The sequence below is a fragment of the Peromyscus eremicus genome, chromosome 4 (genome assembly GCF_949786415.1).
Source record: "Peromyscus eremicus chromosome 4, PerEre_H2_v1, whole genome shotgun sequence".
Lineage (NCBI taxonomy): Eukaryota > Metazoa > Chordata > Mammalia > Rodentia > Cricetidae > Peromyscus > Peromyscus eremicus.
The window spans coordinates 43,845,317-43,860,297 of NC_081419.1; the positions used below are offsets into that span (position 1 = coordinate 43,845,317).

Consider the following 14,981-nt stretch of genomic DNA (forward strand, 5'->3'; position numbering starts at 1 on the left):
TGACAAAAAAGCAAGGGACCCTGGAAAAGTAACATCAATTCTTAATCCCTGTGTCACTAATACTTTATAAGTTATAGAGTGCATTTAGGAAATAAAACACATGAGTGACATGTTAGTCACCAAGATATCAGGACACGACACCATTTATATTTGGAGGCATTGATATTAGAATCCTGTTCAGTCAATAAATTAAGTGAAATTGATAACCATTGTTGAGGGCTGCTGCAATTATTGTCAAGCCTGAAGGTTGGGTCACATGGGCCGGCCCTTTGATGAAGGAACAGTTCACAAAACTGCTTTTAACTAGTCTTTATTTTGACAGTCTTCTGGGTAGATCATGTAACAGGGTGTTACAAAACTCAAGAGAACTCTTATGAATACAAATGTCAAATCAAATACAGGTTTTCATTAGTTGTGTAAATTTTTACCTGCCAATAGTAATAATAATAAAAAAAAAACTCAGTCCAACAAATGAGATACAGTAAAAAATGAAGAATTTATTCTTTTGGCTCAGTAATGAAGTAGCTCACCATTCTTTTAGTAATAGCAATTCCCTGCATGCAGTTCATCAATACACTACAGTAAATAGTTTTGTAAAAGGAATGAACATTAAACTTTTGGTTTGTGCAAAAAAAAATTATATCATGTTAGGTAATTGCACAACTTTGCCCCTTTGTTCCTGGCTAAAAAGGACAGAGCTCATGTTATATCCATGGTAGATTAAGTGCAGCAGGATTTAAAAAAATAAGCCTAGTCTGCGTATGCAAATACTACAAAAGTTGAGTTAAAAAAAACAAACTTCCATGAGTGAAGGATTACCTGCAGGCAACCAGAGTTGGTAAAAAATGGTCAGGGTTTGAGATTTTGACCAACATATCTTTTATTAGAATGGTAGAAAATATATTATAACAAAGAAATCCACAAAACCCATTGTCTAACTTTTATTTTAGGAAATTATCTGCTGAAAAGTCTTTTGGATGCAAAAGTTTGGAAATTTGATTAAAAATAAAAAGCAAAAGGATAAGGTAAAATAAATTGCCATGTCATCAACCTGAAAATAATTTTCTTATGTACAAATGCTGACAAAGAAAACTGATTATATTTTACATTATTTATATTTAAAGAAATTTTGGACATTTTTTTTTTAGCAAACTCTGAAGTCTAGGTTTTAGTGATAGGCCCTATACAGTGTGTCTCCTTTAAATTAATAAAGACACATTGTGATACTCAAGTCGATTTAACAATGCAAAAATAAAGGTGTTTTAAAATAATATCAGTGAGATTTTCTTGACAGGTGGACAGAGAGCAGGACTGAATTCATTCTACCACCAACAGTGTCTCTTCTTACCAAAACTTGTGATAAATGGATTGATTAAAATAGAGTAGCTTAGGCAATATTAACATGCATTAGTGATAGCCTCCCAACTATTTCTGTGTCATGAATGGTACAGGCTACCTCTCTGTTGGAAGCTTGCAAAGACACATACACTGTGGTACATATTTGATTTAATAGAAGTTGTGTATTAGGCTATATATACGTTTATATATATATTTGCCCAAACATGCACCACAGGATAAAATAACTATTTACATAACAGAGGGTATTTAATTGACATAAACTGTCAGTTTTGCTGAGAGCAAAAAAATGGCAACAAAATACTGCCACAGAAAGTGGAACACTATTCTAAAGTGATACTTTGGATAGATTTTTCTAGAACAGAAATATTAGATAACATTTTTTGGGGTGGGGGGCATTTAACCAAACTTAAATATAGAACTCTGAAACTTAGAATAAAATTTGCACTTATTGAAACAAAATATTTTGCATAAAAATAATCCTTTTAAATATTAGTGGAGACTTTCCAGGCACATAACTGCTCAGGTATAAACAAACATAACAGACTAAAATACTTGTAGATAACACCATCCAGAAAGTAGAAGTATTTGAAACTGTTAACATTAGAATTTTTTGTTTTTAGTTTTGAGCAATAATTTTTTATCTCTCAGGCAAAATATTTTTTTTTTGATTACTGGAGAAACTTGTGGACTTTGGAACACAGGATTCTTATATATATTTTTTTTCCCTTAACATAAAGCACACTTACAAAAATAGTGACATAGTATTGTGAACAGACTATGAATCAGGGACCAGGAAGATCCACTGGGACAGATTTTTGTAAAAACATGGCAAACGTGAATGTTAAAAATCGAATGGATGGGAGTGTGGTCCGAATGGCGTTTGGTGGTGTTATCATGGTCACTTTCACAATGGAGTTCTCCTCAGCAGTGTCAGCTGGTAATGGAAGCAACAACCTCTTGTCAACGTTGATACCCTGTCTCGCAGAGCGGCAGTGACAGAGAGGCCACTGTCTGGTATAGGCACTGACCTTCAGTATTTGTTGAAACAGTCAGTTTGGCATGGATCTCTCCTCGGAGTCCAGTTGACACATAAACTTTCCCTTCAGGGGCTGTAAACAATTGATCACAAAGATATTTCTTTGTTGCGTTTTACTTTTGATTTCCTCTGACCTCCTTTCCTTTGCTATCTTTTTCTGGTTTGTCTTTCTCAAACTTTTCCTTATCTGGTTTTGTCACGCTATCATAGGAAGGAGGAGAGGTGGTAGAGGAACTTCCATCTGTCTTTTCTGGGGTGGAATTCCCGTTCAATTTGTCAATAACCATATCTCCTTTTATAGGCAAGTCAATCCTCCCCTTGATTGTCTCTTTGTCATATTTACTTGATATGTTTTTTAACCTTTGCTTTAAAAGATAACATCTGTAGTTGCGCTGAATGATAGCAGCAGACACCTCCTCTTGTTTGCGTTTCAACGTGGTGGTAATCGGCTCATAGGAGACTTTGGAGGGGTTGGAAGCCATGAACCGATCTTCCATCTGGATTCGAAGGGCGTCCATCTCTCCGCTCTCACCCAAAACCCGCTTCGTAAAAGCAAATAAGATGTCCAGGCAGTGGATGCGGTCTCCACTCACCATGGGCAGATCCATGGCAATGAGTTGAACTTTGTTTGGCTTTGCGATGAGAAGGGGAGGATCCAGGGCAGCCGCAAAGTCAGAGAGCTTGCAGAACTCTATGAACTGAGTGGCATCAGGGTCGAACTTCTCCCAGACCTCATAGAACATCTCAAAGTCGTCCTCACTCAGGGGCTCTGCGCTTTCCTCCGTGGCGACGCTGAAGTTCTCCAGGATGACGGCGATGTACATGTTCACCACAACCAGGAAGGATATGATGATGTAGCTGACAAAAAAGAAAATCCCCACCGATGGGTTCCCACAATCCCCCTTCACTGAACTTCCAGGGTGAATTGCATCGGGGTCACAGTCAGGAGGTGCACTGTTGAGGATGGGAGCCAGCAGTCCGTCCCAGCCTGCCGAGGTGGTGATTTGAAACAGGCAGATCATGCTGTTGCCGAAAGTCTCAAAGTTGAACATGTCATCAATTCCAGCTTCCTTTTTAACGTAGGCAAAGTTGGACATCCCAAAGATGGCATAGATGAACATGACCAGGAAAAGCAGGAGGCCGATGTTGAACAGCGCAGGAAGGGACATCATCAGAGCAAAGAGCAGCGTGCGGATCCCCTTGGCGCCTTTGATCAGGCGTAGGATTCGGCCAATCCTGGCCAAGCGGATGACTCGGAACAAAGTAGGGGACACAAAGTACTTCTCTATCAGCTCGGCCAGAAACATTCCTATGGAAAAGTATACAGAAGCGAGAGATGAACAGTGAGTGTATCAATGTTTATAGGAAAGATGTATGTGTGTGTGTCCTTTTTTTTTTTTTTTTTTTTTTTGACATAGTTTCTCTGTATAGCCCTGGTTGACCTGCAACCTACTCTGTAGGCTGGCCTCAAACTCCGAGATCCATCTGCCTCTGCCTCCCAGTTGCTGGGATTAAAGGTGTGTGCCACCACCACCTGGGCTTTTTGCATATGTCTAATTAAAAAAATAATCTTACAAAAACTTACCTTAACTATACCTTTGAATCCACTCTAATATTAACATTTAAATGTTTTTGAGTTTTATTCAATGGTACTATAATACAACGTTATAAAGCAATACAGATTCTTCTAAAATCCAAAATAATCTAAAATATTACTATGCTAATTTATGGTTATAGTTTCCAGTTATTATGCTTCACTACTATACATGAAATATAGCAATTAGAAATAAAGGTTATTTCTGAAATAACTTAACTCATTGTTCTCAATGAGAGTGGCATACTTTAGTTTGAGAAAGTGGACCACATCTGACCTATAGTTTCTAAATTTGGAGCTTTATGATATCATTTCCTCTTTCTGCCTGTTAAAACCCCACCATTCTTGCAAGAGTCATGTCAAATGTCATTTCTCCTTCTTCTGAAAGACTGTTAAATGTTTTGGGCAATGCTGGCTATTTATTCTTGATTTTTTTTTGGAATTATATATAGTACTGTTTGAATGAAAATGGTTCCCATAGGCTCATACGTTTGACTGTTTGGTCCCCAGTTAGTGGAAATGTTTGGGAAGAATTATGAAATGTGGTATTGTTGGAGTAGTATGGCCTTGTTGGAGTAGGTGTGGCTTTGTTGGAGTAGATATGGCCACATTGGAGTAGATATGGGCTTGTTGGAGTAAATGTGACCTTGTTGGAGTAGGTGTGGCCTTTTGGGGAGTAGGTGTGGCTTCGTTGGAGTGGGTGTGGCCTTGTAGGAGTGGATTGTAAACTTTTTAGAGTGGGTGTGTAAACTTCTTGGTGTGGGTGTGGCTTTGTTGGAGTGGGTGTGTCACTGGGAGTGGGCTTTGAGGTTTCTAAACCCCATGCCAGACCCAATCTCTCTCTCTCTCTCTCTCTCTCTCTCTCTCTCTCTCTCTCTCTGCCTGCTGCCTGAGGATCAGGATGTAAAGCTCCCAGCTACTGCTCTAGTGCCATGCCTGTCTGCTTCCTGCCATGATGGTTATAGTTAACCCTTTAAAACTGTAAACAAGCCCTTAATTAAATGCTGTCTCTTATAAGAGTTGGCATGGTGTCTTCACAGCAGTAAGACAGCGGCCAAGTTGTACACTCACACTACTGTGCTATGAGGACGAATTTTTAAAGACGCGTGCCTTACCCTTAAGCCTGACTATTTACTGCCAGCAGAATGTTGTGCTTTGAGGGTTAGCCATTGCCATAGGCTCAAGTGTTTGGACCTTTGCCATGCTGCTGTTGGTGGTGTTTTGGAAAGTTGTGGAACCTTCAGGAAGTGAAACCTTATTAGGAGAAATGGGTCACTGGGGGGAGGAGGGGCAGGGCTTGTGGCTTTATAACACAGCTCAATTTCTTCTTCTCACTCTCCTTCCCAAATGCAGGTTCACTTGAATCAGCTGCACCTTGTGCCCCATGCCAGGCTTTCCACACCAGGATGGAGTGTATCCCTACAACTTCGAGCCACAGTGTACCTGTCCTTTGTTAAATTGCTTGTCGGTTATTCTATCCCAATCAGGAGAACGGTAACTGATACAAAGCGGACATGCTAATTTTGCTTCCTGTTTTCTTCACCTATTCCCAGGATCCACTACTAATACTTTAATTTCTAACCAGTTAACTTTGTGAATAAACTCGTTTCAAAATGGTATTCAAATATGTTAGCATTGAAATCTTCACTCTGTACACTCCATTTTCTCCAACTGCATTTCCGTGGCCAGCTGTTGGCAGGATTTGGGGGAAATGTTCTCTAGAAGTACATGTCTCTGGGATTGAACTGTCCTTACCTACAATTGAGAGAATCACCACCACAAAGTCAAAGATGTTCCAACCGATAGTGAAGTAGTAGTATCTGAGAGAGATGAGCTTCAGCACAAACTCCCCCGTGAACAGGACGATGAACACAAGGTTGATTCGAGACAAAACCAGGGTCATGTATTTGCTCTGGTCGTCAGTTTCCACCATCATGGTGACCATGTTGAGGCAGATGAGGATCATGATGCTGATGTCAAAGACTTGTCTGGTTACAAAGTCAAACACCATTCCTTGAAACTTGTTCTAGAAAAAAAAGGGAGATGAGGTTAGTGTACACATTGCACAAATAGTGATCGGGTAACATTGCAAATCAACACATGGCCCTCAGGTATGCACCCTCCTTACAGTATCCTAAATAATCTTTAAACTCCATTTTACTCCCTATCTTTTTTTTTTTTTTTTTAATGATAGGTACCATACCACATGCCAGTAGCAAACATACTTGTTTCATTTGGGTCTCATAGGAAGACAGAACTGAATAAACCAGAAACTGGTGGAAATTGGCTGGAAATATGTAGAGGCTGTTTGGTTAACTATGATAATTTTTATAAAAATGATTTCAATCATTAGTGAAGACTTCAGAAAAGGCAAATACAGACTTTTAGATGAATAATCTACTTCACTTATCAATAGTTTAAGAATTTCCTGTTGTCCCTTATTTTCTTCCCTCAAATGATATTAGTTATATTTATTCAATTCTATTTGTTTATTTGTTGATTTATCGGTTTTCTCCATCACAGTTTCCTATTTATGTTTCAGCAAATGCATGAAAGGACTAGAAAGATGCCTCAGTAGCTAAGAGCCCTGTCTGGTCTTCCAGAGGACCGAGATTCAATTCCTAGCCCTCACATGGTGGCTGATAACTCTTAACTTTAGTTAAAGGGTATCTGATTTGCTCTCCTGGATTCCACGGGTAGAGGGAAGACACATGGTGCACAGAGACATGCATAAGCAAAATGCCCTCCCACACATAGCTTTTTAAAAATGCATGAGACGTGAAGGTCTAATTAATACCTATTTCAGGAAACATATGCTTTTAGAGTCCTGTGTAAATCCAAACGTAAATGTAGTTTTATTAGATAACTAAAAATATTTATAATAAATACACAAAATCCCATGGCTTATGGAAAAAAAAATCCAAGGTCACAAACCAAGCATGTTTCCAGATATCAATGACTTTTGGTGAAGCGGGTTGGTTTATTCCTTTCCATGTGCAGTGTCTTCCCATCTTTCCTCCTCATCTTAAAACTCCCAATTTCAATTGCTTTTAAATGCACAGTAAGAGGATATCACTGATGAGGTTCACGAAACTTTTCAATTGTGAGTTTTGCTGATCACAGGCTTTGTGGTCAGGGGTACAGTTACTTTATGGGCCTCAGTTACCTTATTTTTTTTTAACCTGTCTCAGAGAGTAGATGAGTTAGGGTACAGTTCTGTGAGCATGACCCAGCATCATTATGCCATCCCACGTTAGGAGGTGTTACAGAATATGCATTTCAATGATCTTTATTCTCTTTCTGGTGAAACATAATTTTGAGACAGTTTTTCTTTCTAAGCAAGTTGGGAATATTTTCTAGTCTCAAGAGTGAGGGAACCCCAAAAGACAAATGGTTTTCTCATGTGCAGAACTTAAGTTTAATATATATCAAGTTATAGATAATATGGAGAGAGATCATGAATCTAGGTCGATAGGGGAGCATGAGAAAGAAATGGATGGGAGGGTTGGGGATAGAGCTTTGGAGTGAAGGTGATGTGAAAACAGAGTAGGTTACTATTTACGGGGGGAAGGCAACCAGAATGAAAGGTGCAGAGGAAGTAAGGAGGGCAGGAGAGGGAGGTTATAATGAAGTCCAATGATACGCATGGAAATGCTGTACAAGTATTGTTTACTTTGTGTGCTACCTTAAAAGCTAGTAACAGAAAGAAAAAGAGGAAAAGAGAAGGGGGGAAAAAAGAGGACAGAGAAAGGGAATGGTGGTGAAGTGGGCCATCTGGGAGCCTCCATCTACTTAAAACCACAGATGTCAGCAAGGTCAGAGGAGCAGCAGTCAGACATATTGGCAGCCGGAGAGTCAATCTTGATTTGGGGCCAGTTCCTGGGAACTCTTGGTGATCTCAAATCACCAACTATCAAGAACATCCCAGAATTTTAGGAACTTGACATTTGCTATCGAGTTTACATCTGTAGACTGTGCTGCACAACATGAAATTTGTGATTAGTGCTATGGATCGGTGGTATCACCCTAGATGTTCTGATCCAGACACTCCAATGAAAACCCTGTCTTAGAACCTTAATGAATACAAGATATCTGTCTTACTGCAGGCCGAGGGATGGGCTTCTGGGGTTTTTTGGAGCCAAGTTTCTTCATTGCATTGTAGTATTTTTTCTGTTCTTCTGTCATAAAGATGTCTTGACCTCCAAAGTAAACACACAGAATCACCTGGTTACAATCCCAACCTGTGTTACAACAGTATTTTAACCAAAGTATTTCTGAGTCTTCCTTTAATCTTTTCTCAATTTTAAAAGGATTTTTACCTTGCTAAATATAGATTCATTATTCTGCTTCTCCCATTTATGTGAAATACTGCAGACTTTAATATTATGCAAAGCCCATAAGCATATAAAATTCTGATTAGTACAACATCCTAATTGGATCATGTTATGTTCACAATGAGTTTTAAGGTCCTCAAATATATTTTCATGGAGCAAGCCAAATATTTTTTTTCCTCTTTTACTGTTGAGAGTTTTATTGCTTTATTCGACAATTTTTAGCATTGTTGTGTGTGTCAAACCATGCGATTGGTATGAGAATTGCATAGGTACATAACACGATGTCATGCTCCTTAAGTGGGTAGGTCATTAAAAAGGAAGTATGAAAAGGGGGAAAGGAAGAAAAAAAGAGCAAGCACATGAACAGGAAGAAGGAAGAAAAGTTATTGTAGACACAACAACAAATTGAGAGAGTCAGGCTTAAGCTTAAGGCTTTAAAGGATAATAAAGAGTTTGCAGGGTAACACATCTCAGGAAGAGAAAATATCACATATAAGGCCACGGAGAAACCAGTGCATGTCTGAGTTCAGAAAAGGTCAGGAAGATTCATGCAGCTTCCCTCTAACAAGTTCTGTTGATGACGTGCGTGGACGAGGAAATGAGTAGGTAACAGGATAGTGGATAAAACGAGATGTGGGAGAAGATGAGGCTGAGATATTGGTGAGGGTAATTCCTGAAAGACCCCAGAAGCCATACTAAATGCTGAATAATCATTGGCTGTCCTGAAATAATGGTTATATTTCTGGGTCAGGGAGATAGCTGCCCAGCAGATGAAGGGAGAGAAGCTGTTGAGTAGAGGCTATAGCTTTACTGGCCCCAGAGTAAGAGTGCAAATAATATCAACACAATCTAAGTATGTCATGACTTCAAGTATCTGGTTGGCTGTGTAGCACACAGGTGCTTTGAGCAGGGAAGGGTGGGGCGTGGGCGACACTCATCTTTTTCTTCTGCTGGTTGAAGTTGTCTATGATGACACCGATGAAGAGATTTAGAGTGAAGAACGAGCCAAAGATGATGAAGATGACGAAGTATAAATACATGTACAGATTTTCTTCATATACAGGTTGAAGTTTGACCTAGACAATAGGGAAAATATTGAATACTATTAGCCACATGGACACTTGGACTAAATAACTCAGTGAGCACTGTTACTTCATATGAACTTCTCTTATCATGTCTTCAGATACTATTTTACAAAAATAATTATTTTCTCAAACTAGTATGACATTTGAGAATTTTACATTTGAAATCCAACATGTTTTTTTCCATTGTAGCCTACCTACCAACTACTCCTCAGCACAAATAACACTGTTATAAATGCAGCTAACAGTTTGGGCCTGGTATTTTATTATTATCATCTCAACATTATTATTATTCCAACATTTTTTGCAATATCTTCAGTTTGTGTTTGGAAAAGTTTTGATAGCAGAAAATCAACTGAGAGAAAAATACAGAGTAAGCAGATGTGTTTTAACCAATTCTTTATATTTGTACTTTTGAGACTGAGTTTCCTTGAAGTCTGCTCGCTTGTCTGGCTATAATGTCCTTGGAAGCTGTTTCACAGCCTGGCTGATGATGTTCTCCAAAGGAGCAGAAAAATGAGTGTTTCCTGCATTGAGCTACCTTCCTACTCGAATAGTTCTCTTTGCAGGGCTAAACTATCCTCCATGTAATCTGACAACTTTTCAGAGTAGACATATTATCTATTACATATCATACCTATAGTAACCAAATAACTATCCCCACATAAGCACCCTGTCTTAAAACAATCATTTCTACTTGCATTGGTAAATACTTGGACTTTATGTAATATAGAATTCTGAGTCTCTCAGTTCAATTCTCACCAATGTTTACCTTGGACAATCTAGTAGCTGCAAATAGTGTCTGAGAGCTACTTACATCCCGTGAATCAACAGCTGCATACATAATATCCATCCAGCCTTTGAATGTGGCCTGTACATAACACAATAGAATTATTTATGAATGTCTCACCTAAATTTACCAGACATAAATACAACAACATTGTTCTAAGTATCTTTTCATATAATACCATGACATTCTCTACTCAGGTGTTGAAATGGGTCAAATGAGGTGTTATTAAGTACCTCCCTACTACTGAATATCAAAATTTGTGTTCAGAGTTTAGAATTTCTTTTCTTTTCTTCTGTTGGGGGCAATTCTGTTTTTTTTTCCTATAGCAAAACATAACTGGAGACTTGATTAATGAAAATCCCATCTTAATCTCATCTTAATTCCTTCCAACAAGAAGATAAAATCTGGGGTTCCAGCCTAGGGTTGTATTTAAGCGCAACTTATTTTCACTAATAATTGATAAGCAACTGTGCTGTCATGAAGTTAAAAAGAATAAGCATTACATATTTTGAAAAGTATCCCTTGAGATTTTGCATTTCAGCATGTATAATAATATCATATTATGTTAGACATTGCTATGGAAAGTATCTGGCTAAAATTCATACATTTAATTCATAAACAGAATATGTAACCAATATTTCAATATACATGATTTTTACAGAAAATTAAAAAACTGAAATAATGGTCAGTGATATAACAAGAAAAACACAGAAGAAGAAATAAGAAATCCTGTGAAAACATTAAAAACTGCACTCCCAGGGAAAATAAAAACTACAGTGTCTCCTTCACAGCCAAATAACTAATTTGAGGTGTCAACTACCTACCTACTTTTAAATATGAATTGTTCAGAGAACATCACAAAGGGGTCTTGGGCAGCACACTTCTCAATGTTTTCAAGGTTCCTACAGTAGCCACTTACCACTTGCAACAATGCCAGGTAGCCCGCCCCAACGTTGTCAAAGTTGACTTTCACATTCTTCCACCGGGCTTGCTTGCCAAGAGCCTGACAGTCACTGAAGTTGTTGACTTCATTCACGTCGAACATATTGCCTGTTGTCATGTTAACACAGTGATAGAACTTTCCAGCAAATAGGTTCACACCCATGATACTAAAGATCAACCAGAAGATGAGACACACCAGGAGTACATTCATGATGGAGGGGATTGCGCCAACGAGAGCGTTCACAACCACCTGTGGGAGGACAGGAGAGCCATGACTTGCTGACATAGAAGCCATCTCTGACGTATATGCATTTGGCACTAAGACACATTTGGAAGGGGTTAAATGGGTATCTAGGTAGATTTCTAACCCTGGAAAGCTTCTTCTAGTGTTTTCTACTGCATATTGACAAGAGGAGGCAAATGACAATACAGCTAAAGAGCTAAGCAAGGAAGGAGAACAAAATACCACAAAACTGAAAAGAAATGAACAAAACCTGAGATAGTGAGATGGAGTCAGAAATCCACGCTGAGGAAAAAGTGCTGAGGGAGAAATATGCATTAAACACCAATGGTAGTAGTCATTGGCAGTGACATATTAATTTTTGTGAACACGAGCGAATTAATGATGACCTGAAAGAATAAGTACACAACTCCTTCACAAATAAAGCATGTCAAGGGCATAAAATCTGTCTCCTCAGGCCAGGAACATTTATATGACCATGAAGGTGAGGATGAAGGGTTTAAAAGTCTTGTTTAATTTTTTTATTTTTGTATTAGAAAATCTCTGTCTCTTAAACATAGAATAAATTATAGGCAGAGGTAAGATTTATCTTTAGATGTAAGACAATCAAATATATCCCATTATTATTACTTGCCAACGCCTACGTGTTCCCCTTAAGTCTATGTTCATGTTTTTTTGCTAGGCTGATGTGTTTAGTGAAGAAAAGCCCGACCTCCTTTGTTTCTCTGAATCCAGGAACGATTAAGATGCATTTCAAGATCTCACGGATAGCAAAAGTAGCTTTTCTAACTTCGCTTATCTTACTCCATAGTGGATGACTCTGCTAAGGATTCCTACCCAATAAAACTATCGTTTTATTTAAAAATATAGTAAATGTTATTTAAAAAAATTGTAAACCAGCATTAAAAATTGAAATCCAAAATTGTAGTGTTTTCCTATATTAATTGAATTTTATTTTCTTTAGAAACTAAGTCATACAAATTGTACTTGTTAGTTTTCTTTTCAGATTAAAATTATGTACAGTGACCTCATTCATACCTCTACAAATTTTCTTATCTTCAGATAGATGTTGCTACATTTAGCTGAAATCTTAGGTATTCCATATGAATCAAAATACTAATCGTAGAATTTTTTTAGATAAGAGGAAAATTGTAGGTTTGCAGACTTGCTCAATTGCTATTTCCTTTCTGCTATAAGCTATAATTATGGTTGTTGGCCAAAGGGGTCCCATGTACACCCTCAAACAATCCAGGCTATTGCCAGGACTATAGGTTTCTCTCTTTGCAACCGACAGCAAGGCCCAATCGCCGAAGACAACCCCCACACAACTCATTGAACATGGAGAAGTAAAGCACTGAGCCTTCACACCAATGTGCTAGTGTCGTTGATACAGGAAGGTACTGTGCAGGACACCAAAGCAGAAATGTACAAACCCAGCTACAAACCTTTTGATCCACAATCATGTCCTGCCTGCAAGATATGCTAGTGCAAAGGTGACACAGATTGTGTGGGAGTAACCAATCAAAATCTGACTTGACTCCACTAGATGGAATTCAGATCTGGCACTGCACGGGTGACCAAGAACCTGAGAGATCTTGGGTAAAACCAAACAATCCTGTTCTAAACAAACAGACAAAAACAGCAATAAAATGACATTCTGCTACACTCATAGATTAGCTATCATCAGAGAAGCTTCTCCCTTCAGCATATGGGAGCACAGATAGACTCTCAGCCAGACATCATCCAGACAGTCAGATATTGGAACACGCACTCAGCGGTAAATGATATGTCACCATCAAATCCCCCTCCCTAGGGTTCAGGGAACTCTCCAGGAGAGGCTGTAGAAAGACTGTAAGAGCTGGAGGGGATGGAGGACATCAAGTAAACAAGACCCTCTAAATCAACAGGATCGATGTACATACGAACTCACAGAGACGGAGGCAGCATGCACAGGGCCTGTATTAGGTCTGCACTAGATGGGGCCTTAGAGCTGAAGGAAGTGGACACATGCCCTATTCCCTAACCCAGAAGCTTTCTCCAACTGATAACCACCTGTGAATGAAAATCTACTTTTCTCCAAGGGAGTCTCACTGGGAAACAAGCTACTCTTAAGGGTAGGCGGCATGCCCAGCAGTAGATGGCCTAGAGAAAACAAAGTCAACAGGATCTTTGGAGCTTCCTTGTCCTATAATGTTGTATCAGGACTTTTTTTGTTTATGTTTTTAATTTTATCTTACTTTTTATTATATATATATATCCACACACACACACACACACACACACACACACACACACATATATACACATATATGTATATTCTCTCTCTTTTTACTCTACAGGTCCTTTGTGAATATATTATGGTTTCCTGCTTAGTGTTTTTTATGGATTCCTGAGTGGGTCTCTGCATCTGTTTCTTGAACTCTTTTCCTTTTATTTGTTGTATCTTCTTCTGATGTTTTAAGTTTTTTTTCTGTCTTATTTTATTATTGTCCTTTAGAAGTCTGTTTGTTTTCTAATGAGAGACAGAAAGGGGGTGTATCCAGGTGGGAGGGGAGGTGGGGAGGATCTGGGTGGAGGAGAGGGAGGGGGAACTGTGATTAGGACGTATTATATGAGAAAAAAATCTATCTTCAATAAAAAAATAAAATAAAATAAACCATCAACAAGAAGCCATGAAGCATGATAAAGGCTGAGATGATGTCAGCAGTAAAAGAAGATTGTTATTTAGAACAGATTTTTATGAATTTGTTAACATAAGCAATGAGACAGAATTTGTGACAGGCAAGCCAAGCGTGTCTCGGCTCACAGTGCTGCGAGAGCAGCTGGAGGGTGGTTTCGTTTTCCACAATGAGTAAATTTTGCAGTCAAGGCTGAAGGGGTTTATTGCCCCAAACAAACCACCTCCTAACATAAAAATCCCATGGCCTTGAAGAAATTCAATATCCGTGTGCATTTGCAAAGCAGATTAAACAAAGCTGGCCTTTGTGCAAAGCAGTTCTGAAGGCGTGGCAGCCATGCATTTTCTGTCGTGAGACAAGATATACTTGCTAAGGGAGAGAGCAGGGGAGGACAAGGCTGGTACTGTGGAAAAACTGAACCTCACCCAGAACGTGTGCTTAAAAGATCCGTGAAGCAAAGCCGGCTTGTTAGAAATATGCGGCTAATTATCCTAGCAACTCACTTGGGATGTGAGGGATGTACCAGGTTTGCTGGGTGCTGTGATTTACATAAATTCAAGAACTAAAGCATTGCCTTTTAAAAAAATTTGTATTACTGATATGTTCTGAGGACTCAAACTTATCTACTGAAGGCCCTGGCAGGATGAATGTTGTCAGCCCTTGTTCCAAAGTACCCGAGCAATGAAATTAAGAGCAGTGTGTGTGTGTGTGTGTGTGTGTGTGTGTGTGTGTGTGTGTGTGTGTGTGTGTGGTGGGGGACAGGGGAATGGGGCAGGCCTGAACCGTGAACTCAAGCCCCAGATGCTGGTATTTGCTCTGTCTCAATTCCTGAGTGTGTGTTTAAATAAACTGCAATTTCCAGAAGAAAAGCTTGCTGTTCTCTATGGCTTTAGCCCTGAATTATCTAATTCTGTGGAGACTGCTA

At 38.9% G+C, this 14,981-nt stretch overlaps 1 protein-coding gene across 17 annotated transcripts in view; it reads right to left on the reverse strand.

Moving 5' to 3' along the window:
* Window positions 1-351: 351 nt before the first annotated feature.
* The window catches only part of Scn3a (sodium voltage-gated channel alpha subunit 3), an 80,941-nt gene continuing 66,311 nt past the window's right edge, over window positions 352-14,981 (reverse strand). For 15 of the 17 annotated variants that reach the window (XM_059260573.1, XM_059260572.1, XM_059260566.1 and 12 more), the window contains 6 exons: window positions 11,115-11,387; window positions 10,223-10,276; window positions 9,262-9,399; window positions 8,091-8,195; window positions 5,745-6,015; window positions 352-3,704 (listed from right to left, as the gene is read on the reverse strand). In XM_059260573.1, coding sequence (XP_059116556.1) covers window positions 2,509-3,704; window positions 5,745-6,015; window positions 8,091-8,195; window positions 9,262-9,399; window positions 10,223-10,276; window positions 11,115-11,387 — 2,037 coding nt within the window. In that variant the 3' untranslated portion in view covers window positions 352-2,508. The remainder of the gene's footprint in view (window positions 3,705-5,744; window positions 6,016-8,090; window positions 8,196-9,261; window positions 9,400-10,222; window positions 10,277-11,114; window positions 11,388-14,981) is intronic. The other 2 variants (XM_059260567.1, XM_059260568.1) reach the window with 1 other exon arrangement.